This window comes from Dendrobates tinctorius, unplaced genomic scaffold (genome assembly GCF_039654945.1).
Source record: "Dendrobates tinctorius isolate UK_male_01 unplaced genomic scaffold, ASM3965494v1 ptg000183l, whole genome shotgun sequence".
Taxonomy (NCBI): Eukaryota; Metazoa; Chordata; class Amphibia; order Anura; family Dendrobatidae; genus Dendrobates; species Dendrobates tinctorius.
The window spans coordinates 7808033-7835828 of NW_027361850.1; the positions used below are offsets into that span (position 1 = coordinate 7808033).

Sequence of the window (27796 nt, forward strand, 5' to 3'; positions counted from 1 at the left end):
CAAGAGAAAAGCAGCTAAGAAAAACGAGTGGCCATCATTACTTTAAGAATTGAAGGTCAGTCAGTCCAAAAAATTGGACAAACTTTGAAAGTGTCCCCAAGTGCAGTGGCAAAAACCATCAAGTGCTACAAAGAAACTGGCTCACATGAGGACCGCCCCAGGAAAGGAAGACCAAGAGTCACCTCTGCTGCGGAGGATAAGTTCATCCGAGTCAACAGCCTCAGAAATCGCAGGTTAACAGCAGCTCAGATTAGAGGCCAGGTCAATGCCACACGGAGTTCTAGCAGCAGACACATCTCTACAACAACTGTTAAGAGGAGACTTTGTGCAGCAGGCCTTCATGGTAAAATAGCTGCTAGGAAACCACTGCTAAAGACAGGCAACAAGCAGAAGAGACTTGTTTGGGCTAAAGAACACAAGGAATGGACATTAGACCAGTGGAAATCTGTGCTGTGGTCTGATGAGTCCAAATTTGAGATCTTTGGCTCCAACCACGGTGTCTTTGTGCGACGCAGAAAAGGTGAACGGATGGACTCTACATGCCTGGTTCCCACCGTGAAGCATGGAGGAGGAGGTGTGATGGTGTGGGGGCGCGTTGCTGGTGACACTGTTGGGGATTTATTCAAAATTGAAGGCATACTGGACCAGCATCTTTTAGCGGCATGCTATTGCATCCGGTTTGCGTTTAGTTGGACCATCATTTATTTTTCAATAGGACAATGACCCCAAACACACCTCCAGGCTGTGTAAGGGCTATTTTACCAAGAAGGAGAGTGATGGGGTGCTACGCCAGATGACCTGTCCTCCACAGTCGCCAGACCTGAACCCAATTGAGATGGTTTGGAGTGAGCTGGACCGCAGAGTGAAGGCAAAAGGGCCAACAAGTGCTAAGCATCTCTGGGAACTCCTTCAAGACTGTTGGAAGACCATTTCCGGTGACTACCTCTTGAAGCTCATCAAGAGAATGCCAAGAGTGTGCATAGCAGTAATTAAAGCAAAAGGTGGCTACTTTGAAGAACCTAGAATATAAGAGATATTTTTAGTTGTTTCACACTTTGTTAATTATATAATTCCACATGTGTTAATTCATAGTTTTGATGCCTTCAGAGTGAATCTACAATTTTCATAGTCATGAAAATAAAGAAAACTATTTGAATGAGAAGGTGTGTCCAACCTTTTGGTCTGTACTGTATATTTATCCATAGCTACACAACTTTCACCTGACTACTCCATCTGGTACTTAATTAAAGGGTTGATCCAGTTTACAGAAGCTATACATCAATTATCAAAGGTTGTCACAGTATCCCCACTTACAGCTTCGAATCCACGCAGGCAAATAAATAGCATTACATTGCTACCCAGCTTCCTTACTGATAGTGTTGGGACTGGGAGAAAATGAACAGCTTTCAGTTATACAGGATGTGTACAGAGCAGCTAGTCACCACTCACTATACTGTGAGCAGCAGTAGGTGACTGAAAGCTTGCTTTCCCAAGCTGGCCTTTAATAAAAGCGCTGAGGTGAGCTTACAGTCACCGATAACAGTATAGTGTGTGGTAACTATAGCTGCTATGTGCATAGTCCCTATACCTGAAAACTGACAACTCCTGGGAAATAAGTTACAGTAACTTTCTCCTGATAGCTGCACTTTCCGTAACGAGGCCGGGCAACATTGTAAGACTACTTACTTGCAGGTAAATCGCGTTTTCCGAGGTGACAGGTAGTTACATTTAACTACTGCAATGTGCCAGTCAGTCAGTCACCCATAATAATAATAATAAATTTTATTTCTATAGCGCTGACATATTCCGCGGCACTTTACATTTCAGAGGGGACTTGTACAGACAATATACATTACAGCATAACAATAATCACATAGATCATAACAGATACCAAGAGGAATGAGGGCCCTGCTCGCAAGCTTACAATCTATGAGGAAAAAAAGGGGAGACACGAAAGGTGGGTGGTAACAGTTGCCCGGATTGTATGGACCAGCCATAATGTTAAGTGTGTACCAGTACGGATGCAGAGGGCTAATGGATACATAAAGCATGTGGGAACATGATGCTGGGAACCTGGTTATGGTAAAAAACTTTTGGCTGTGCCACATAGGGATAGATTAGGTTAATGTGTTGAGGCGGTAGGCCAGTCTGAATAAATGCGTTTTCAGGGCACGCTTAAAATTGTGGGGATTGGGGACTAATCGTATTGACCTTGGAAGTGCATTCCAAAGAATTGGCGCAGCACGTGTATAGTCTTAAAGACGGGAGTGGGAGGTTCTGATTATTGAGGATGCTTCACACACAGCACTCAATGTGCTAACAAAGACCTCTTCCGTCAAAGGCAAGTCAGATGTGGAGTTGAGGAGAACAGAGTGTGCATCTCAAGTATATTAGGACATTGTATAACTTCCTATTTTAAGCATTCAAGCCCATTTTCTTTACCTGGACAAATGTCCTACTATGTGCCACTTTAGCAGCATTTTCATTAACGTATGGTGGTCATGCCTACCAACATGTTCCTGGCAATAAATTTAATAGGCCGACAGCTTACACCCTCTTCCTCTGTGGTTTCCTGTGTTCTACTAATATTTATTCCCATGTAAATATTAAAAGATCATTGTGTGAAAAAAGTAGGCCTCTTGCTCCCCAACATCTGAAAAACAATAACTGGTTTGTCTTTGGGTTCTCTTCCAAATTAATTACGTAAAGGGGTTGTCCGGTCTTAGAGTCTGTGGGCACTTTATGACCGCACAATTATGGCGGTGAGCGATGCCCACAACTGTCACTCTTCCCCTTTATTCCACATGCAGGTGGGCAGTCACACGACCACATGTACTGTATGCAATATGCATATCTTTGGTCATACCGAATAGTCTCACGTGGCTTCCCTTAATTCTCCTCAATTGAGAGAAATCGGATGATACTAGACTGCACGTGATCGCAAATTGCTTTTCTTCTGAGACAGGACAACCCCTTTGTCAATTTTTATCTGAAACCACCAGTAATGATCTGTGGCAATTAACACTGCTCTTACATGGAGTCTAAGAGGAAATGATAATGCTATCACCTTTTTCTGTTTATTCTAAATAGGACAAACTTCTGTACTGACTAACATTATATATCTTAATAAAGGGCAGACGGCACTGTGCAGAGAAAACTCTAAAGGCCAGTGCCAGCCTTAGGCCGGGGTCAGACTTACGAGAAACTCGCATGAGTCTCGCACGTCAATACCCAGCACTGCTGCCGGCACTCGGGACCAGATCATTCAGCTGCACAGAAATACATGCAGCTGAACGCTCCAATCCGAGTGCCGGGTATTGACGTGCAAGTTTCTCGCAAGTCTGACCCCGGCCTTAGTCTTTCACTTGGACCACCAACAATCAGCAATGCACACTGCTCAAAAAAAATAAAGGGAACACTTAAACAACAGAATATAACTCCAAGTAAATCAAACTCCTGTGAAATCAAACTGTCCACTTAGCAAGCAACACTGATTGACAATCAATTTCACATGCTGTTGTGCAAATGGAATAGACAACAGATGGAAATTATTGGCAATTATCAAGACACCCTCAATAAAGGAATGGTTCTGCAGGTAGGGACCACAGACTACATCTCAGTACCAATGCTTTCTGGCTGATGTTTTGGTCACTTTTGAATGTTGGTTGTGCTTTCACACTCGTGGTAGCATGAGACGGACTGTACAACCCACACAAGTGGCTCAGGTAGTGCAGTTCATCCAGGATGGCACATGAATGCGAGCTGTGGCAAGAAGGTTTGCTGTGTCTGTCAGCGTAGAGTCCAGAGGCGCTACCAGGAGACAGGCCAGTACACCAGGAGACGTGGAGGGGGCCGTAGGAGGGCAACAACCCAGCAGCAGGACCGCTACCTTAGCCTTTGTGCAAAAAGGAACAGGAGGAGCACTGCCAGAGCCCTGCAAAATGACCTCCAGCAGGCCACAAATGTGCATGTGTCTGCACAAACAGTTAGAAACCGACTCCATGAGGATGGTCCGAGTGTCCGACGTCCACAGATGGGAGTTGTGTTCACAGCCCAACACCGTGCAGGACACTTGGCATTTGCCACAGAACACCAGGATTGGAAAATTCGCCACTGGCACCCTGTGCTCTTCACAAATGAAAGCAGGTTCACACTGAGCACGTGACAGACGTGACTGAGTCTGGAGACGCCTTGGAGAGCGATCTACTGCCTGCAACATCCTTCAGCATGACTGGTTTGGCAGTGGGTCGGTAATGGTGTGGGGCGGCATTTCTTTGGCGGGTCGCACGGTGTTAGGCTGTGAGCACAACCCCCATCTGTGGACATCAGGCACTTAGACCATCCTCATGGAGTCGGTTTCTAACCGTTTGTGCAGACATGTCATGGCTGAGCTATATGGCACAGGCTAAAGGGAAAACTAAGTTATAACCCTCATGCTTGCTGACAGCCACCAGTGTGTGGGGGTGGGTTTTAATACATACAGATTTGTAGTAACACTCCCATTAATTACCAATTATAGAAAACCAACTAGTTGTAGCAGAAAATTGAGCCTCATATCTGAAAACTAAATTTTTGGATATTAATTGGTACAGATTTACTTCCTTAATAATACAATTATAGGCACCCACTTTGCTTATAGGTTCCCTGACAAGTTTCCAAGTGTCTTGGATGCTTGTCTTCTTTTATTTGAGTATTAGGTCCACTTTCCAATGCAAATTAGTAAATAAAGTCATGCGAGTGGCTGCTGTAAGCAATCTGCCCACTTTCTGCACTAACTTACATATACAGTATATGCTTCCAGATCATGTGACATTGGACCTGCAGCTGCATTGTGCACGCCAATGAAAATGTTAGTCTAACAGAATTATTCAGTACTAGTGTAAGAATTTATAATCTCACACTGGCTTTAGACACGAGGTACAGATTTGAGTTAGTTTAAGATAATACTATATGGCTTGTTTTATTTGAGGCATGTGTGTCATGGTTTGCTGGTGGATGGATTAGGTGTGTTTAGGGTAAACTCGAATGGCCTCCTTTTGGGTTTCTCTGAGGCTTTTTATAGCCTCACTGTGGGGCCATCCTTTGTCAGTTATACTTTGACCCTTGGCTGAGTGTGTCATCCCTGGTGTGCCTGTGCCCTGTGCTATAGCGTGTTTGGTTTTGACCCGGTTCTGTCCCTGTTGCGATTTTTGCTTGTTGCCTGTGTACCGTTATCTGCTTCTCCCAGTTATCTGACTCTGGCTACGTACTTTGACTATCCATTGGTTTACACCTGTGCACTTAGTTCCTGGATCCGTGTATGACCTTGGATTGTGTCTGACTACTTTTCCCCTCCATTGCCCTGCAAAATCCCCTGGATCCCCTCTCCCTCCTGCATTGCCCCCAGGAGCCGCGCTTTGTCGTCTGTAACAGCGGTGCGCTAGGCTCCGCCTCCTCCCCTATGACCTGCGGTCACATGCCGCAGGTCCTGTCTGCCTTCTCTAGTGGGCGGCTAGCTCCTGCAGCAACGCTAGCACTGCTCTGGTTCACCGCTCCCTGCTGTCGCTGGCTGTCCCGGGTGCCGGACTTCCAGGCGTCTCTACCTCAGCCGCCGATGAGTGCCCACCAGGCAGCTATCCCTGATATTCAGGCGGCATTCCTGATAATTCGCCTCCAGTTCAAGAAGAGTTGTTTTCTTTTCATTATGAACATCATAAAAAACAGCTTTGTATAACGAAACAACAAAATGTTAAGAAAACTTTATTATCTGCTATGCTAGAATCAGTAACTTAGTGAGGAGTAAAGGTGTGAAATTTTCCTTAACGTTTTCAGCACTTTAAGTAGCATTTCCAAGATTTGGCAAGGGAGCCATGGCGGTTACTTTGCACATTCACCTAATCATTGACTTCTTAATACTAAAAATGAGAAGCTGTGGCAATAGTGTTAGTATCAGAGTGGCCTAACAGCTGGCCACTTACGTCACATAGCTATAGGCTAAATGCATTTCTACCATCAGCTTACTCTCTCCACACTTCCCATACAAACTGTTCAGCCTAGTGTGCATGTGTTCTATGTAAGGAGAGCATACTATGCTGCTGTCAGACACCTCTGGCAGCTGCTTATCTCCAGCAAAAGAATCGAGTGTTTAAAAGTCAATTTGCCCGATCCTTATCTCTCCTAAAATAATCTATAGGGAAGAGAGCCTGGAGTACCCCTTACACATTAGGCTGGTTTCACATTAGCGCTTTTTAAGCGCACGCACGGCCGGGGGTAGCTCCGCCCCCAAGCCGGCTCTCTGCCCAGCGTGCCCGCCCCTTGCTTGTAGCGCCGCCTCCTAGCGCACAGCGGCGCCTGCGATCGGCGCACCCTATCTTTAGCATAGGGTGCGCAGATCGTGCGCAGGCCGTGCGCTAGTTGCGCTTTGACCTGCGCTGCGCACTTTTGACGGTGCGCCGTGCGCGCCAAAATCCGAAAAGTTTGATTTTGGCGCGCACGGCGCACCGTCAAAAGTGCGCAGCGCAGGTCAAAGCGCAACTAGCGCACGGCCTGCGCACGATCTGCGCACCCTATGCTAAAGATAGGGTGCGCCGATCGCAGGCGCCGCTGTGCGCTAGGAGGCGGCGCTACAAGCAAGGGCCGGGCACGCCGGGCAGAGAGCCGGCTCGGGGGCGGAGCTACCCCCGGCCGTGCGTGCGCTTAAAAAGCGCTAATGTGAAACCAGCCTTAAATGGGTGATTTACTAGACTTTTGTACATGAAGGCCTTTAGCTCCATCTTATAAGAAAACATCGTATTTACATTGTTTAATAAAACTACACTCAAGGAATAATTTAGAATTTACCTGTGGGTGTTTGGTTAAACTAAATTCTTCTCCCCACCTGTAAAGAAAAAAAAAATATAGATATTAAAATTCACGTATCGTGCACTAAATATAACCCAATATACTATTTAGAATCTACAAAAACCCTCTAATATAACTCAAATACCAAACTGCAAGAGGAAAACCTTTAAGTGTGTAGAATCAATAAATAGTAAAATAAATTGTTAAAAGCACACTTTTCATGTCAAGTAGCTTTTAAAAATATGATGTTCTGTGTGTGTACATGAGGATCTAAAGGGTAAAGTTTCTCCTTGTGGAGAGTCACATGCCAGGTCTGACACACTAGTATGAGGAGACTTATACGCCTTGAATGATCCTCTGAGAAGTTAAATATGCAAATGGTCTCTTCAAAGAGAAAGAGGACTAGAACTCTAGTGCCACCTATTGGAAGTAGCGATCCTACAAATCATTATCGGCCCTTTAACGAGTCTTGAAATATGACTGAGGATAAAAGCAAAATCGAAATCTCCATTTGTAGACATGCTGTTTTGGGGTATTGCCCCTCATCAGTACAAAGTATGAGATCTGATTTAGCTAAGTGAAAGGCTGACTGGGTTCTAAGGGGTAAGGTTTCTCCTTGTGGAGAGTGACATGCCAGGTCTAGCACGCCTGTATGAGAAGACTTAAATGCTTGCATGCTTCTCTGGGAAATTAAATATGCAAATTGTCTCTTCAAGGTCGATAACTTGCATGATTGCTACTTCCAACAGGTGGCACAAGAGTTCAAGTCCTCTTCCTCTCAGAAGAGACAATTTGCATATGTACATGAGGAATAACACTATTTCTATCTAATGACTTTTATCCTGCAATTTGCACCAATTTTCCCCTCTTCAGGCTCTCTATACTTCAGTTCTCTTTGAGCTAGTGGGTAGAGAAAAGCAGCCATGATGGTTTGAGCAGCATGTATCAGGCACTAGCTACATGATTCCAGCCATGTAAGTTTAACTCTGAAAAGATGTAGCGTTTCATAGAAAAACAGACTTTAAAGGGAATCTTGTCACCTAATTTTTTTTTGCCTATAAGATGCGGTCACAGCCATCAGGGGCTTATCTACAGCATTCTGTAATGCTGTAGATAAGCCCCAAATGTACCTGAAAGAGAAGAAAAACGAGTTAGATTATAATCACCGGGGGGGGGGGGCACGGTCCGATGCGGTGGGTGTCACGGCACCTCCCATCTTCTAGAGATGACGACCTCCTTCTTACTACTGACGCGGCTCCTGAGCTGGCGTACTTTATCTGCCCTGTTGAGGGCAGAGTAAAGAACTGCAGTGCGCAGGCGCTGAGCCTCTATGACCTTTCCCGGCACCTGCGCACTGCAGTACTTTACTCTGCCCTCTACAGAGCAGATAAAGTACACTTGCGCAGGAGCCGCGTCAGAAGTAAGAAGGACGACGTCATCGCTAGAAGATGGGAGGCGCCGGACCGGACCGCAACACCCATCAGACCGAACTCCCGGGTGAGTATCATCTAACCCGTTTTTCTTCTCTTTCAGGTTACATCGGGGGCTTATCTACAGCATTACAGAAAATGAGGTGACATATTTGCTTTAAAAGCTGCTGGGAACCAAGCTGCATGGTAAACTAGTCGGACAGGTGGCACCTCTGCTTCTTCCCCCCACCAGCTCCCCTTGATTGAAGAATCTCTCTCTGCGTGCCTGTAGTCATTGAAAGTGGGCGAGATGTAGTCACTGGAGATCCGCCTGTCTAAGCTCCCTCGTGGTCAGTCCTCAGCGGCTTTTATAGTACGTTTTTCTCTGAATTGATTTCTGAGTCAAACTTATATGGCTGAAATAATTCAGCCAGTGTCTAATGCATGCTGCCCTAACCGCGGGAAGCATCTATCGTCTGTCAGGTTCCTTTTAACCCAACATCTCACTATGCTGGCACTCTGTGCTACTTTGACAAAAGTATTTGAGCTCCCCAGAGTTGTTGATGAGTTCAGATGGCTTAGGAAGGAGAAGAAAAAAAAATTCCTATAAAATATAGTAGAAAGGATTCTTACATTTGCTTGATCTGTTGATTTACAGTTTGTTAAATGGTTACTGCCATTTAACAATCAGTAGGATAACCAGATAAAACATTCACATGTCAGCAGCATCAAGCAGGAGCCATTGATCTCATGGCAATGTGCTTAAAGAAAAAAAATGACGCCGTGTTGGCGCATGTGCAAACTGATATCTTGGCTCAATGACGAGCAGAGATCTCAATCTGTGCATGAGACGCCTTCAGCGCCATGTTCCTGAAGCTCACTGCCAGGAGATCAATGGCTCCTGCCTCGCACTACCAGGACACCCCCCTCCTTCCAAGCCCAGAACTTGCAGTATCACCCCAGTTCTGCCACTTCCAACTTCCTGTTGCGGTGACCATGCCTTCCTGGACCCCGCTCCACCGCCGCCGCCCCACCCCTGGCAAGATAAATTCAGACTATAAAGCGAACCACCATTTTCACAATAAAGAATTTTCCCCCCATTTTCCACCTCTAAATTTGGCGTGCTTCTTCCGCTGCGTCTGATCGTCTAAAAAATACGTTATATCCCTAACATTACAACCAACTGCAAATACTGAATATACATGTAATATAAAAAAAATGTACTACCCAATCAGCGCAGACACCAGCACCATAAATTGGGTTTCACTCCCACTAGAGGACATAGACCTGAAATCACTTCACAGTTTGGGGTGATAGAGGGTTACCCCACCCCTCTGTGTCAAATTACAGAGGCCTCAATGGTTAATCACTGCAGCATCTGTAGGGTTACACTAGCTTTGATTGCACATTAACAAGGTGCTAGATATGTAACGCAGCTGACAGTGTATGAAGCAGATCCTAAGCCTGCTCCATACATCTGTGCACATTCGCAGTAAGTAGTAAGGACTGTAAAAGTGCGGTACAAGGTTGTTGAATGCTCTACAATTGAGCAGATCATTTTTCTCGATTAGACTAAGAAATTACTTACCCTATAGATCGGATTTTAAAATTCATTCTGTCTATGTGTAACACTTTCACCTCCTAAATGAAAAAGAAAATGTCACTCTCTAGTACAATCTACACAGTGGCTAGCGAGTTACATCATTATGAAATTCTCACCCGAGGTATGAAGTACTGATCAGCGCTGAACTTATACAGCCACTCGTCCAGGAAGTTATACAGCAAAGAAAGCATATCAATGCCTAAGCAAAAAAAAAAAAAAAAGTCAGATATAGAGAATCAGACATATGCAGCATTTCTCTCCACAGATAGAGAAAGTCAGCATATACACCTTCAGTACACAATGCTTTACTTATTTGGCGTTTTATGTTTAATATTGTTTGGGCACATATGGAGCATCATGATGTCGACAGTCAAGCCCCGTCAACAAAGCAGAGTGGAAGAGAAGCCACTGCTCTAACAACATGATGTTAGCGGAAGCCGTTGAAACGACGGCAGGAGCCATCTGTGCCAGCAGAGATTGGCACCGGGCTAAAAATGCAGGTCGGGGAAGTATCACGCTGGCACAGTTCCTGACATCAATGGGAAGCTACTTTTCCTACCTATGTACCCTACCTTTTTAGAACTGGACAGCATCATAGTGGAAGAAAATCCATGAGGACAGAGCAAAATAATATTAAATGCTCAGCTGAATGACAAAAAAAAGTTAACACTTTAGGTGCCAGTAATATTGGCTTCCTGTATCTCTACAACGGAGTGGAGAATAAATAAAAACAAACATTTTATGTATATTCCTGCTACTATGTGCAGGAAAGTACAGTTTATAATGCAAAAATATTAGTGAAGGGTCTTCTGTAAAAGGAGTCTGTCACCCATGACAAGCAAATTGAACTAATTAAACAGTTATGAAGCTCACTTAGCCCCTATAAAAATCATATTAGCAGTGTACATTTCTCCAATATATGGTAATTGGTTTGAAAACTCTGTATATTGCATATGCAAATAACATTTGGGGCAACCTTGGTGTGGCCAAAAGCTTGTTGCACCCCTACAACTCCCTTAATTTTCATACTGAGCAATTCTCTGCACTCACTTTGCCAGAGCAGGCACTGCATGTGCACACTGACTATGGAGGAGTCAGCAGCACCCACACAGTATGAGGGCGGGTCTACCTTTATGACTGTCTCCTGTCATGGCATCGCCTACATCCAGAAGTGTAGTGAGCGGCTTTAGACTGAGAAGGGATCCTCATGTCTTCAATGTGTCACAGAATAGGCCTGCACTAAAGACAGGGAGAGCACATAACTAATCCTGGCTGAAGCCACTCACTACACTTCTGGGTGTAGAAGCAGCGGAGCAGTGACAGGCTGTGGAGTCAGTAAGCCAAACCTTTGGTTCCTAACCCCACAGCACTGCCTCACTACTGAGCATGTACATAAAGTACAGCAGAGAGCTCAACTAAAAGCAAACATCTTTAACAGAACAGACATTTATGGGACATTTCATAACTTTCCCAAATTCTTATGAAAACATTTACAGCAAATACTATACTGCAATGAACTACTGTACCCAATTTATTATTTTAGGAGTTGGAGTCGGTCCATTTTATACCGAATGCAGCTCAAAGGCCCTGGTGACAGGTGTACTGTGTTCATGCTGTTGGCTCCGGCATAATCAGTGTGCACGTACAGCAGGGTTCTACACAGATTATATTTAAAGAGTTTTCAAACTAATTACAAAAGTGAAATGCATACTGCAAATATAATTTGTATAGGGGTAAATCTAGAAAATAATTTTAATTACCGTATATACTCGAATATAAGCCGAGATTTTCAGCCCTTTTTTTGGGCTGAAAGTCCCCCTCTCGGCTTATATTCGAGTCATATACACCGGGGGGTCAGAGGGGGAGGGGGGCGGGGGTGTCAGGTCATACTTACCCGTCCTGACGCTGTGTCTTGAGCCCCCAGCTTCTCCCTGTGCTCTCTCTTCCTGCCTTCAGCGGTCACGTGGTGCCGCTCATTAAAACTCATGAATATGCGCATATCATGAGTTTTAATGAGCGGCACCACGTGACCGCTGAAGGCAGGAAGAGAGCGCGCGGAGAAGCTGGGGGCTCAAGACACAGCGTCAGGACGGGTAAGTATAGTGATACTCACTTGTCCTGCGTCCATGGCTGCTTGCTGCTGTCTGTCATCGGTCAGTGACTTGAGACAGCAGAGGGCGCGGTGACGTGATTAGTGCGCACCGCGCCCCCTGCAGTCTAGACGTCACTGACTGATGACGTGGCACATAGCGGTGAGCAGCCATGGACGCAGGACAGGTGAGAATCTGACACCCAGCGACGGAGAGGTGAGTATGTCATTTTTTTTATTTTTACATGCTGCAGCAGCGGCAGCACATGGGGGAATAATCTTAAGGAGCTTCTAATGGGGGCAGCATATGGGGGAACAATATGGAGCTTCTAATGGGGGCAGTATATGGGGGAACAATATGGAGCTTCTAATGGGGGCAGTATATGGGGGAACAATATGGAGCTTCTAATGGGGGAACAATATGGAGCTTCTAATGGGGGCAGCATATGGGGGAACAATATGGAGCTTCTAATGGGGGCAGCATATGGGGGAACAATATTGAGCTTCTAATGGGGGCAGCATATGGGGGAACAATATGGAGCTTCTAATGGGGGCAGCACATGGGGGAATAATCTATGGAGCTTCTTATGGGGGCAGCATATGGGGGAATAATCTATGGAGCATTTCCCACCCTAGGCTTATACTCGAGTCAATAAGTTTTCCCAGTTTTTTGTGGCAAAATTAGGGGGGTCGGCTTATACTCGGGTCGGCTTATACTCGAGTATATACGGTAGTTCCGTCTTCGTTTAGGGAGTCACAGACTCCCTTTAACCAGGGCTGTGGAGTCGGTAAGCTAAACCTGCGACTCAGATTCCTCTATTTCCCCTACACAGACTCCGACTCCACGACTCCCACATATATTGCTTATATTTAAGTGAAAAATTTATTGTAGTACAATGTGAACATCAGACATTTAATCATTTTATGATACAATAATCAAGATATTTAGATAGAACATAATATATATTTATTGGAATACAACTTTAGAACAAAAAACTGTAATAAATTGTAAATATGTAATACACTATGAAATATTGATTACATATATATATATATATATATATATATATCTATATCACTATGTAATAAACTATGTAAGTGGCAAAAAACAGTTTTCAACAAAAACATACTAAATAACATTTGTGCAGTCTATGAATTTGTTCTAAGAAATAGAATTGCCTCCATCAGATCCTCCTTCATAGAAGACCTCAAATCTGACCTAATAATTTTAAGGCTAGAGAACAACCTCTCTACACTAACTTGGGTTGGAGGCAAAGCCGTAACCACATGGGAAACATCTCTAACAATTTCCGGGTATAAAGGAATTGCCTCATGCACAGTCAGTTTTGATGAACGGTTGAATTTTTCTATTTCTTTGAGAGCAAGTGAAACATTTTGCTGAAATATGGTCAATCTGCTTGCTATAGGAGACGAGTGAAATCTTTTTCCTTGCGGCAACGCTTTGCCTGCTCCATGTCATCCAAATACTTGTCAAAGTCAAACTCCTCATGAGGATGAAGATATGGCAGCAGTAGCACTGTCAGGACTCAAGTCCTCTTGCGCCTGGTAGTCCTCCTGTAGGCCACTCATCCTAACTGCTACCTCAGTCAGAGCTTCTTTTCCTTTAGTAAGCTGTTGATCATCAAGCAGTATATGATGACTTGGGTCCACATAAACAGCTGCCAGAAAAATTTTATTTTCCCAATAGCTGTGTGTCTCTCCGTTTCATTGAAGCAGAAATGCCATCTGCGATTAAACCTCCTCTTTGGGACAGGTAAAATAGCAAGTTCTTCCACTCCCTTACGAAAATGCCAGGAGTTAAATTCTCAGCTAGTAATTTTTTAGTCACTGTAAATGGGTGATTAAGCAATTCCTTCAATTCAGCCACCTGTGTCCATTGACCTTCATTTAGGGTTACCTGAGGGTTCGTCATATCTATAAGAAACGGTTTTAGTTCAAGCAATCGCTCAATCATTAAATAAGTGCTGCCCCACCGAGTGGCTTGATCGACAATTGCCCCTTTCCCAGGACGTCTCTTCAAGATGGAATCAATTTTAGGGGTTCTGGCGGCAATAACCAATTACCTCACTTTTCCAATCAGATTTCCAGCATGTCACTCTTGCAGACTATTGGCCCCGTCACACACAGCGATATCGCCAGCGAGATCGCTGATTTTGTGACGCCACAGCGATCTCGCCAGCGACATCGCTGTGTGACATGGATCAGCGACTGGCCCCCCTGTCGGGTATCGCTGATCGCGCTCATCGTCCTGGGCCATTTTTTGATCGTTGGTCTCCCGCTGGCCAGCGAGAGACCAGCGATCAGAGACACTGGTTTCCAAGTTAAACAGCGGGTAACTAAAGAACCGCGCAGCTCTTAGATACCCGCTGTTTACATTGGAAACCAACTTGCTCGCTGGTCCTGATCGCTGGAGGGGCTGTCTATGTAACAGCTCACCAGCAATCAGCTAACGATGTCCCAGCGATCCCATCCACGTCAGATCGTTGGTGGGATCACTGGGACATTGATACGTGTAACGGGGCCTTATCTCTTATTGCCAGCTGCAGCGTGTGCACAACACAGCGCATGTGATGAATATAAAAGTGTTTTGAAGCACCTTCAACAAGATCATCTATTTCTAAAGTATAACTTTGCTGTTCTTCTGTTGTAATATCTGTTTACTCCTCAGTTACATGAACAGCACTGTGGCCTTCCATCTCCAACATACTGCATCCTAAATTTTCTTCTAGCTGTTGTTCATTACTCTCATTCATCAGTTTAATTGTACTTATGTTAGAAGCATTGTCCGTTACAATAGCAAGAACCTGTTCTTGTGTGAATGTAGCCTTAGATCAGGACTAGAACAGCCATTTTTATAGGACATTTCATAACTTTCCCAAATTCCTATGAAAAAATAGTCTGCACATTCTGCATTGAACTACTGTACCCAATTTATTATATACTAGCTGAAGAGCCCGGCGTTGCCTGGGCATAGTAACCAACTGTGGTTAGCTATAACAAATTATAATGATTATATTGCACATAAAAACCATGCATCTAATCCTATCCTGTGTGATACTGACTGCTGAGCCGTGTATCTAATCCTATTCTGTGTGATACTGTGTTCTGATCTGCGTATCTAATCCTGTCCTGTGTGATACTGACTGCTGAGCTGTGTATCTAATCCTATCCTGTGTGATACTGCATTCTGAGCCATGTGTCTAAAGGGCCCTTTACACATAGCGATATCGCTAGCAATATCGCTGTAACGTCACTGGTTTTGTGACGTAGCAGCGATATTGCTACATGTGATACTTACCTCCGACCGGCTCCCCGCTGTCTGTCGCTGATTGCGCGAGAACGTCCTGGACCATTTCTCGTCGGGCGCTTCCTGTGGCGCCGACGAGCGACGCGTGGACACGGGCGGGAGGACGTCAGGATCGCCGCGTCTGACAGGTAAGTAGCGACCCCCGACCGCTGCTATGTCGCTGGCGAGATCTGCCTGTGTGGCAGCTCACTAGCGACCACTTAGCGATGCACCAGCGATCCATATCGTTGTCGGGATCGCTGGTGCATCGCTTAGTGTAACGGTACCCTAATCCTCTACTGTGTGATACTGACTGCTGAGCTGTGTATCTAATCCTATCCTGTGTGATACTGACTGCTGAGCCGTGTATCTAATCCTGTATCTAATCCTATCCTGTGTGATACTGGGCTCCCCCTGCAGTCTGTGTCAGAGGGTGGTCTGTGTTGGCACGGTAATAAATTATATTATTTCCAGCTTTACAGAAGGACGATAACACCATAGAAATGATAACAATAATTGGCCTCAGTTACCACAACTATCTACAAAGAAAACTGTTGCTGATAGCAACCAATCACAGCTCATTTTTCATATTTTAAACAGCTCTGGGACAGCGTGGCGAGTTTTCAGTGGCTTGTGTTTCGACTTTTATGTGGCGAGGTTGGTATATGTGTGGTGAAATGTGTGCTGAGGGTGGTATATGTGTGGCGCATTTTGTGTGTGTGTTCATATCCCCGTGTGTGGTGAGTATCCCATGTCAGGGCCCCACCTTAGCAACTGTACAGTATATACTCTTTGGCGGCATCGCTCTCATTCTTTAAGTCCCCCATGTTCACATCTGGCAGCTGTCGATTTGCCTCCAACACTTTTCCTTTCACTTTTTCCCCATTATGTAGATAGAGACAAAAGTGTTTGGTGAATTGGAACGCGCGGGTTAAAATTTCGCCTCACAACATAGCCTATGATGGTCTCGGGGTCCAGACGTGTGACTGTGCAAAATTTTGTGGTTGTAGCTATGACGGTGCAGATGCCAATACATACATACACTTTTTCCCCATTATGTAGATAGGGATAAAATTGTTTGGTGAATTGGAACGCGCGGGGTTAAAATTTCGCCTCACAACATAGCCTATGATGCGCTCGGGGTCCAGATGTGTGACTGTGCCAAATTTTGTGGCTGTAACTGCGACGGTGCTGATGTCAATGCCGGACATACATACATAACCACATTGAGCTTTATATATTAGATTTTAGGAGTCGGACCATTTTATACCGACTCCACCAAAATGAGCACCGACTGACTCCACAGCCCTGCCTTTAACAAAAATCCTTATGTATACAAAAGGGAACAGGAATAACGAGACGCCGGTCCTTACATTACAATACAGAATTCAGTTTATCAGAGTGAAATAACACATGTATGTGTATCGGTTATAAAATAGATTGTTTGTGGGGTGGCACAATCGCCAATGACGTGGTCATCTTAATAAAATAACCCTCTGGTTTTCCATAATTTGAACATAAGAGTCTCAGACTACCTGCAGTACATAGTGTATACCTTACTTATTCAGAACCATTCTCACCTTCAATCTGCACCTCCACTGTGTCTATAGGCTCTACAGTCTCTATATCCGTCATGTAACCAAACATCGCCATCGCACACTGTTCAAAGGCTTCCTCCAGTGTATCCCCCCATGCATGGAGCCTGTAGAAAAGCACAAGGTGCCACCTATTAGTCAGATCTTCTATAATAAGACTTTCTAGATCTACATGTTCTCTGAAATAAAGCCACATTCAGAATTCTACATCAGTATTTGTAAACAGAAAGCAAAAAACATTTATTTTTTTATCAGTATTTGTAAGCCAAAACCAGGAGTGAGAATCAGAGGAAAAGTAGAATAAATCCAGAAGTGGTGAGGTGTTTCTATTACCCACTCCTGGTATTGGCTTACAGATACTGACCAAATACTGAGTGTGGCCTGACACTTGTCTGACATGTTAATCATTGGGACATGGCAGACAGAACCTCCGAGACCTGGCACCAAACTAAGGCCTCTTTCACACATCAGGTTTTCGCCGTCAGGCGCGATCCGGCGCTTTTGACAGAAACCGGATCCGGCGAAATGCAATGCCGGATCCGGTTTCCCCCCCATTGACTTGCATTTGCGCCGGATCGCGCCGGATGGCCATGCGTTTCATCCGGTTTTCGCCGGATCCGGCAATGTGTCGCGATCCGGCGTCTGGAAAAAACGGTGACTGTAACGTTTTTTGTCTCCGGCGAAAAAGCCGGACACGCCGGATCCGGCGCGTCCGGCTTTTTCACACAATGAAAGCCTATGAGCGCCGCAATGCGCCGGATCCGGTTTTTTGGTCTGCGCATGCTCAGTAGCTCTGCCCACAAGACATATATAAAAGCAAGACAGTGGGACCCACAGCCACACCCAACATGCCACCCAAGACAGCAACCAGGCGCAGGAGAAGGCAGGAGACCACTGCAGCACCATCCGCACCACCACCACCCCAAATGGAGCAGCAAATAGAACATGCTGAGGAGGGGAGGCCAGCAGATGAGAGACGGTAATTATCAAATAACCCATTCCTCCAAACTAGGGCTATTGAATATCAAGATATTCATTGGCCCTTTGTTTCTCTTCATTCAACAGCCGCCCAATAGATGCAGCAGCAGCAATGGCAGCAGCTGGAACACCACCCACAGGCATGGAGTGTGGCCACCAGGAAGACAGCACATCATCTTCTGGGAGCCCTCCCTCGCATCGTCAGCGTTTGACGGTAAGTTTTTATTTCCAAAATCCATCTTCTCTGTAATATATGTCTATTCATTGCCTTTTATTTCAAAACAGGAATCACAAGATGAAGAGGAGCTCCCAGAAGAAGAAGGAAGGGGTGGACAGACACCTGGAGTGGGCTCACAATTGGTAAGTTTTTTGCATCAAACGCAGAAACACAACATCACACTACACACAACACATAGAAAACAATGTTCTGCAGACCACACACAGCAAACAAATGCCTACATCCAAAGACATAACATTTTTTGTTTTCTTCTCTAGTCTTCCCAATCTGGTGCTTGGCCAAGAGGTCCTCGCAGTGCCTCCCAGGGTCGTCGGCGACAGCAACGCGGCGGTCACCAGCGTGTAAGTATAAATATTTTTGCTTTGTTTTTTTGCACTTTTTATTTCATTTCTTTTGTGGAGGCTAATTGTTATTTTTGTCTTTTTCTTTAACAGCCTTCACAGCGTGCTCCCGACTCTGACGGTGAGGATGGAGGGATTGATGTGGACCGCCTCATCGATCTCGTCAGAGAAAGGGAGCCGCTCTGGAATATGGCTGACCGCCGCCACGCTGACCTGATCGTTACCCGACGACTCTGGGAGGAAATCTGTTCGCTCCTTGTTGGCCGCTGAGAGGACCTCGAAGCTCGGGCCCAGATTAAAGAGCGTAAGTATATACAGTACCGGTTGCTTGATGTAAACCAGTGTTTCCCGAACTCCAGTCCTCGTGGTCCCCACGGATCATGTGTTCAGGATTTCTATTTACTATAGAAATCCTGAAAACATGACCCCTGGGGACCATGGGGACTGGAGTTTGGGAAACACTGATGTTGTATACTAACCACTCCTTTCTCGTTTCAGGGAACAGAATTGTGAATCGGTGGCGGTCTGTGAGAGATCTTTTCAAGAAGGAGTTCAATAAAGAGATGCGGGCCCCGAGTGGATCTGGAGGACGCAGGAGCAAGTACAAGTACGCAGAAGCCCTGTCGTTCCTCCGGGAAACAATGGTCACCAGAAGGTAAATATTACACACCACATGTGAAAAAAAATGTTATATGTAAATTTTTTTTTCAGCCAGGGCCATACCATGTCAGTATTTTAATTGTTTTTTTTTCTCTTTATTCCACAGCACGGTGAGCAGCACTCGGGAGCCGGCACGATTGGACCCTTCTGAGGCGATCCCTGAGGAGACCGGCACCGAGGGACACTTCGACCGCCCCAGTACATCTGCACCTTCCCAGCCTTCCCACACATTCGACCCATCTGTCCCATCCACCAGCACAGGAGCATCGTGGCCGCCTACATTACATGAAGCTGCTGGTGAGGAGATCGCTTTCCCTTTACCCCACCCTTCTGCCCCTGCCACCTCTAGTACACCTGCGGGAACTGGGCGGCAGCGGCAGAGGGGTCAGGAAAAGACTTATGCGCCAGAGTTCTTGCATCTGAATGCATCTTTCCAGAACTGTCTAAAAGTCTTGTCAGAGCAAATCTCCGCAGGCTATCAGCAGATCAACTCCAGCATTCTGGAGGTGAAGACACTTCTGCAAACCATGCATTCAGAAGCAAGATCTTCGCCAAACCACACCTTTTTCAGGTCTGTTGTGGAGCGCATGGAAACGCTCTCTCCTGCCCAGCAGATGCATGTAATGCATTCATGCCACGCTGCTCTCCAGCAAGTTACCTCCCAACCTCCTCCTCCTCCCACCACAGTAGTTCCTCCACCTGCACCCCCTCCAGCCACTTTCCATCCTCCCCCTCCTATTACATCTACACCCCCTCCAGCCACTTTCCATCCTCCCCCTCCTATTACATCTACACACCCTCCAGCCACTTTCCATCCTCCCCCTCCTATTACATACCATCCACCTCCAGCCACTTTCCATCCTCCCCCTCCTATTACATACCATCCACCTCCCCAGCACCAGCAACCTCCCCAGCACCAGCAACCTCCCCAGCACAAGCAACCTCCCCAGCACAAGCAACCTCCCCAGCACAAGCAACCTCCCCAGCACAAGCAACCTCCCCAGCACAAGCAACCTCCCCAGCACAAGCAACCTCACCAGCACAAGCAACCTCACCAGCACCAGCAACCTCACCAGTACCTGCAAACTCCCCAGTACCTGCAAACTCCCCAGTACCAGACATCTCCCCACTTCCAGCAACCTGCCCCGTACCAGACATCTCCCCACTTCCAGCAACCTGCCCCGTACCAGACATCTCCCCACTTCCAGCAACCTGCCCCGTACCAGACATCTCCCCACTTCCAGCAACCTGCCCCGTACCAGACATCTCCCCACTTCCAGCAACCTGCCCCGTACCAGACATCTCCCCACTTCCAGCAACCTGCCCCGTACCAAACTCCTTCCCCATACAACTTGCCATCAACATCATCTGCTCCTACAGTCCCTGCCCAACCCTCCACTTCACCACCCACCACCTCTTCTGCTTCCCACATGTCCACCCATTCTGTAGTTTTTTCCACACCTTCACCTCTAACTGTTCCTTCCCCACCACGATCCCAGTCCTCTCTCCACACTCCCAGTGTCGAAGTGTCCCGCAGCCCCTACAGCAGTATTTCCACCACACACTACACAGAATTATGTGTGTATTTAAATAAAAATGACCAGTTTTATGGTTTCAGTTTTATAGTTTCAAAGTTTTATTAAACAAGTTTATTAAAATTTTAAAAAAGTTTACTAAAAAAAACATTTTTCAATAAAAGTTAAATTATTTTACACTGGTTGTCTGTCATTTCTTTCTGCGGCGAAAAAGGTTAAATACAGGGTATTTAAAAGGTGAAATGGTATTCAAAACTAGGTATATAACTGTGGGTAAATTTTAGCTTTTTGCCACAGTTGTGTTCCTGGTTGTGTTTGAAGCAAAGTATTTCACCTAAAAAGTTGTGTTTATTGTTGGTGATTTCCTAACAATGTACACAACTTTTGTTAAAAGGTGAAATACTTTGCATAAAACACAACCAGGTACACACCTGTGGCCTAAAGCTAAAAATAGAGACCATGACAAGATAGCCAACTTTGGTTGGCAAAGGTATATACTGTTGGTACAGAAGGTACACAAGTTTGGTTAGGGCACAAATCTTTCACACTCTGTCATCCTGCCAGTGTACTCTGCCTTGAGGTGACATAAAGTATAGTGCAAAATTGTCCCTCATTACTGAAACCGTCACAGAACTTCTAGTGGTAATGTCCTGGTAATCTTCCAAGGTGGTTTCTTCAGAGGTGTCCTCAATGGAAATGGGTTCCTTGCAGATAACAAAATTGTGGAGTACCACGCAAGCTTTGATCACCTCGTCCACAGTTTCTGTCTTGAGGTTGATCGCAGTCAATAGGACCCGCCATTTGGCTGTCAGAATACCAAAGGTACATTCAACCATTCTTCTTGCTCTTGTGAGGCGGTAATTAAAAATGCGTTTTGGTCTTGTCAATCCTCTGCTAGAGTACGGTTTCAAAAGGTGTTCTGACAGCTGGAAGGCTTCATCCCCTACACAGACAAATGGCATAGGTGGACCAGATGTTTGCGGCAGCGGTCTAGGTGGTGGGAACTGGAAGGTGTTTCCATACAGTTTACGCCCCATGGCAGACAGTTTGAAAACTTGAGAGTCATTGGAGCGGCCATAGGCCCCAATATCAACCGCAATAAATTTGTATTCCGCGTCAGCGATGGCCATGAGGACAATTGAAAAATATTTCTTGTAATTGAAATATTCCGATCCCGATCCAGCTGGCTTTACAATGCGGATATGTTTCCCGTCCACAGCGCCCAAGCAGTTTGGAAACTGACATATCTGTTGAAACTTTTCTGAAATTTCAATCCACCTCTCTGTTGTGGGCTCTGGTAAAAACTCTTCAGCTAAGGAGTCCCACAGTGCACGGCATGTGTACTTCACAATTCCAGATATGGTGGAAATCCCGAGTCTGTACTGGAAATGCAGTGACGAAAGGGATTCTCCAGTTGCAAGAAATCTGTGGGGAATTAAAAAACAATCAATTAGTTTTAAATCACAGCATTACATACCAAAACTGACCTATAACACTAGGAGATACAAATTACCACCAACAAGCTTGCAGTGAAAGTGTGCTCTGATGCGATCATATCCAATAAATGTGGCTTACCTTAAAGTCACCATCAGACGCTCTGCGGGTGAAACAGAGAAGCGGCAATAGGTGTCCGCTTTTCTTATGAGGTGTGCAATGCGCTCCACCAAGTAATCAAAATTCTCCATTTTCATCCTAACATATCCAAAAAATGTATCCGGGTTTCGTCGAAGGTCCATGCATAGTGTAGAATAGACCCCACGCGTCATTCTCTTGGCTGTGATGGGGTGGATCCACAAACGTCGTCTACGATGCCTGATGCGCTGCTGTCTCGCTCTCTCCTTCTCCAGAACAATCACCCTCAAACGATTCGCCTCCGCTATAAAATCCGCCAAATTCTTCAAAATATTTCCAATGACAACATCCATCTTCGCCAGTAACTTGCTCTTCTCTCCAACCTGCACTTTCTCCTCTACAACCTGTCAAAGAAGGGCTGTAGGAACATGCTATATATAGTTTTCCAGTAGCCAATCCCGTTCGGAAGGCCACAAGGGTCAATTTTAAAAACCGGATCTGGCGTAATCCGTCGAAAAACGGATAGAAAAACGGATGAACCGGATGAGACGGATCCGGTTTTGTCTGTCCAGAAAAAGACGGATCCGCCAGAAAACCGGATCCGTCACATCCGGTTTTACGAAACATTTGCCGGATCCGGCGTTCCGGCACGACGCCGGATCGCGCCTGACGCCGAAAACCTGATGTGTGAAAGTAGCCTAATCAAATCTTTCCCTATTGCCCCTGGATCAGGCAGCAGGAACCTTGTAACAACTCCCACCCCTGGAAGTGGCAGGGAATACAATACACCAGAATCTGGGGCAGCCACCCTCCAGAGAAACACTGGGTCCCACAGCTGCACTGGGCACCTTCCCCTCACACCACGAGACACATCATGCTTCTCACTAGTGGAGTGACTAATAAACCAATATGGCGCCCAGGTAAGCAGCAGCTCACTGAAGGTCGCGATGTGCAAAGCTACCTAGAAAGAGACATAAAATAACATCACCAAGCACCACAAAAGGGAACATACTGCACGTCAGCGGTGTGGTCCAAATCTGAAAGACACAAGGTGGCGGATTAGTGGGGCACAGTGAGGTACGCACGGACTATGGAGGAGCGGCCGGCAGCCGTCCTAGGGCCGCAGCCCCGTACCTACACTCATGCTTCTTCACCACAGCCGGGTACTTGGCTTTCACTGCAGCCTGCTCCTCCGTCACCGTGTAGTAGCGCTCGTCCATTACCTCACAGCGCTCACTTCCGGGTGACTGCCGCTTCCCGTCACGTGACTGGGATCTGGGAGCAGTCAGACTTGGTGCGCTCACTTCCGGGTGACTGCCGCTTCCCGTCACGTGACTGGGATCTGGGAGCAGTCAGACTTGGTGCGCTCACTTCCGGGTGACTGCCGCTTCCCGTCACGTGACTGGGAGCAGTCAGACTTGGTTGGCATGGAGACAGTCCGCACTCCGCACAAAACGACATTAATGACATTTTAAAACGACATTAATTACATTGTATTACATTTAATCCGCAGTGTCATTGTGGATTTCTCACAGGTGCCACCCTTGAGGCTATGTGCCCACGGTCAGGAAATAGCGTTTTGGACCCAGTGTATTTTCGCTGCACCCAAAATGCTGCGATCTAAATCACCCGTGTAAATCTGTGTTCAGTGAACCATGGGGTTGTAATGAATGGCTATGGGCAGGGCCGGTTTTAGGCAAAATGGGGCCCCAAATGCTAACATATTGCACATCACACAGAAGCATTTTGGTTGTAGTTACATGCGCTGAGTTCAGGCTGCCAAATGAGTGTGATCGACAATATTGAAGTCGTTCAATACTTGTTTCCCGGCCTTTTCACTGAATGCCTAATACTCACTGATGCCTGTGTCTCCTGCAACTAATGAAAAATAATAAACCAACATATACTCACCTGTCCGCCGTAGTCCATTTAATACAGAGTGTCCCACGTCAATCTCACGTGTAGAATAGTCACATCCGGAGATGTGACCGCTCTACCCGACCGCCGGCGATACAATAACAGGAGGTAATCGCTCCCGTAGTGTATCACTTAGCTGCCGTGAGAGTTCACAGGAGTTCATCAGCTGATCAGCTCCGGTTCTCACACAATGGTGCTGTAAGTGAGAGCACCAGAGCGCATGAACTCCGGTGAACTTTCACGGCAGCTCAGTGATATACTATGGGAGCGATTACCTCCTGTCAGTGTATCGCCGGAGGCCGTGTAGAGCAGTCACATCTCAAGATGTAACTGATCTACATGTGAGATCGCTGTGGGACACTCTGTATTAAATTGACTACAACGGACAGGATAGTATTATATGTTGGTTTATTATTTTTTGATTGTTTGCAGGAGACAAGGGTGTTGGGGATTACGTGTTCAGTAAGTATGGCAAATTAAGATTCAATGAAGGAGTCTGTGTGATTATTTAAAATAAAGGACTTTATTCTGAGTGTCTGTGTTTTATACAATATTACTATAGGGTTAGTAATGGACAGATGTCTTATAGATGCCTCTCCATTACTACCCTGTGAGCTTGATGTCACCTAACAATACAAAGGTGACATCAACCCCACAAATATGTGCCCTAAGTAAGGGGGTGATAAAGGGGGGTTTGATTTACTATTTATAGCGGGTTTTTATGTTTGGCAGCTGTCACACGCTAAAAGACGCTTTTTATTGCAAAAAATAGTTTTTGCATCACCACATTTTGAGAGCTATAATTTTTCCATATCTTGGCCCACAGAGTCTTGTCAGGCCTTTTTTTTTGCGAGACGAGTTGACGTTTTTATTGGTACCATTTTCGGGCACATGACATTTTTGATCGCTTTTTATCCCGATTTTTGGGAGGGAGAATGAACAAAAACCAGCAATTCATGAATTTCTTTTTTCTTGGGGGGGGGCATTTATACCATTCTGCGTGTGGTAAAATTGATATAGCAGCTCTAGTCTTCGGGTCAGTACGATGACAGCGATACCGCATTTATACCATTTTTATGTCTTGGTGCTTTTATACAGTAAAATCTATTTTATAGAAAAAATAATTATTTTTGCATTGCTTTATTCTGACAGCTATAACTTTTTTATTTTTCCGGTGATGGATCTATATGGAGGCTTGTTTTTTGCGGGACAAGATAACGTTTTCAGCAGTATCATGTTTATTTAAATCTGTCTTATTGAAAGAGTGTTATTCCACTTTTTGTTCGGCGGTATGATGATAAAGAATTGTTTTTTTTGCCTTTTTTTTTTTAATGGTGTTCACTAAAGGGGTTAACTAGTGGGGCAGTTTTATAGGTCGGGTCGTTACGGACGCGGTGATACTAAATGTGTACTTTTATTGTTAAGATTTTTTTTCAAATATTGATTTAATGATAGAATAAATATTGATTTTTTTATTATTATTATTTTTTAAATATTTTTACAATTTTTTTTTTAAAATTTCATTATTACTTTTACACTGTGTCTCATTGTGAGACACTCATTTTGTGCAGGCTGATCGCTTATATGGCATGTAGATCTGTGCACACCACTGACTTCAGAGACTTCCTGACATGCACTGCACATGACAGGAAGTCTCTGAGCTCTGGTAACCCGGATGTCATCATGTTACAGCTGACGGCCCCTCTGCCTGCTCCCGGAATGCTGCGATCATGTTTGATCGCAGTGTGCCGGGGGGATAAAGTGCTGGGAACAGTCCATGACCACTCCTGGCACTTAGTGCCAGGTGTCAGCTGTGAGAATCAGCTGAAACCTGACCGCGATCAACCGCGCTCCCGGAGGGAGCGCAGCTGATCATGTGTGACGTACTATCCCGTCCATGGGCATTAAGGCCCACGGCACATGGACAGGATAGTACGTCCAATGTCAGGAAGGGGTTAGTATCAGCTCACAGATGTTTGCTTAACCTTTACTGGTTAGTTTACAGGGGAACCCCAGAAAAATTAGACATAGGTTCCCCCTATAAAATTGAACCAGCAAAGACTAGGCAGACAGCTGCAGGCTGATATTAATAGCCTGGGAAGGGGCCATGGATATTGGCACACCGCAGGCTAAAAACATCAGCTCTCAGCCATCCCAGTGTTAAGGGTCTGGTCAGGTGATAAAATCTCCAGGAGTGGACCCTCTGGATCGTGGCACCGAGGGGCCCCGGGCGAGGCACCAGGTGGAGCCGACCCCTATACATGGATCGTTAGTAGCAGGCCCAGAGGTTCGGGTACCACGATAGCCGGTACCAAGAGGGGCGGCTCAGAATAGGCTGGAGTAAGACCACGGTAGTACAGAGGGATAGCAGGACTGGACCACAGACAACAGGACGGAGCAAGGAAACGGAGGACAGGACCGGAGTAGGACTGGAGGACTGGACCACAGACAGCAGGATGGAGCAGGGACACGGAGGACAGGACCGGAGTAGGACTGCAGGACTGGATCGCGGACAGCGGGATGGAGCAGGGACACGGAGGACAGGACCGGAGCAGGACTGCGGGAGACAAGTGTAACAAGGTAAGAAGCGGGGGTAGCGGGAGAGGGGCCTAGCATGCTGTATGACACGATGATCAGGCGCCTCCAATACAGGAGGGCGGCCTGATATGCCCCAGCCTTGTCTCCCATTGGTCCGGCGGTGCTTCCGGGTCAGGGCACCGCCGGAGCACAAGAGACGGGGAGGAGGTGCGCCTGCGGCCTACGGCGCATGCGCATAACATGCCGAGATGCCATCGGCCGCAGACCCGGGGGAAGAGACCGCCGCGGCTGCCAGGCGGCGGGAGGCTGCGACGTGGGAGCGCCGGCAGGGTAACTATTCGGCGGCATGACAGTACCCCGTCCCTTAAGCCGCCCTCCCCTGAGATTTGCAAAAAATCTCCTGAGAATGCGGGGGGCATTGATGTTCTCCCGAGGTTCCCAGGACCTCTCCTCAGGACCAAAGCCCCTCCAATCAATAAGAAAAAGGGTCCTACCTCTAACCTTTTTCATGGCGAGGATATACTCCACTTCAAAGATATTGTCGGTACCAACCGACTGAGAAACGAGCTCAGGCACAGAGTGGAAGCGATTCAGCACCACAGGTTTCAGGAGAGACATGGAAGGTGTTCGGGACTCGGAGCGAAGCAGGCAACCTTGTAGGCGACTTCATTGACACGACCAAGAATCTCAAAAGGACCGATGTACCGCGGACCCAACTTGTAAGAGGGCAATTTCAGCTGGATATATTTGGACGAGAGCCAGACTTTGTCCCCGGTACGATACGGTGGAGGATCCAATCTCTTCTTGTCGGCATAATTTTTCATCCGATCACCGGCCTTCTTGAATTACGTGTTGGTCTCGGCCCAGATCTTGGAAAATTCCGAGGACAAGGCTTTGGCCGGGGGTACCTCGGAGGTAGGGATTACAGGAAGCGGAACACCGGGATGTCTGCCAAAGACAATAAAAAATGGAGACTTAGTCGAGGATTCACCCGTATGGTTGTTATAGGCGAATTCTGCCCAGGGAAGCAGATAAACCCAGTCATTTTGGTGAGCGTTGGAAAAATGGCGTACTTACCCAGTCAATGTCTGGTTGGTTCGCTCCACCTGTCCATTAGACTGCGGATGGTAAGCAGAGGAGAAGTTGAGGGAAGCGTTCATGAGCTTACACAGTGCCCGCCAGAACTTGGAGGGAA

At 46.2% G+C, this 27796-nt stretch overlaps 1 protein-coding gene across 4 annotated transcripts in view; it reads right to left on the reverse strand.

Annotated features, from left to right (window-relative positions):
* ZBTB8OS (zinc finger and BTB domain containing 8 opposite strand) overlaps positions 1–23574 on the reverse strand; it is a 28177-nt gene extending 4603 nt beyond the window's left edge. Inside the window, exons 1-6 of one of the 4 annotated variants that reach the window (XM_073552000.1) lie at positions 23285–23574; positions 23135–23183; positions 16808–16929; positions 9948–10030; positions 9817–9869; positions 6820–6856 (exon numbers count right to left, since the gene is read on the reverse strand). In XM_073552000.1, coding sequence (XP_073408101.1) covers positions 6820–6856; positions 9817–9869; positions 9948–10030; positions 16808–16929; positions 23135–23183; positions 23285–23366 — 426 coding nt within the window. In that variant the 5' untranslated portion in view covers positions 23367–23574. Of the gene's footprint in view, positions 1–6819; positions 6857–9816; positions 9870–9947; positions 10031–16807; positions 16930–23134; positions 23184–23280 lie in introns of all 4 variants that reach the window. The other 3 variants (XM_073552002.1, XM_073552003.1, XM_073552001.1) reach the window with 3 other exon arrangements.
* Positions 23575–27796: the final 4222 nt, after the last annotated feature.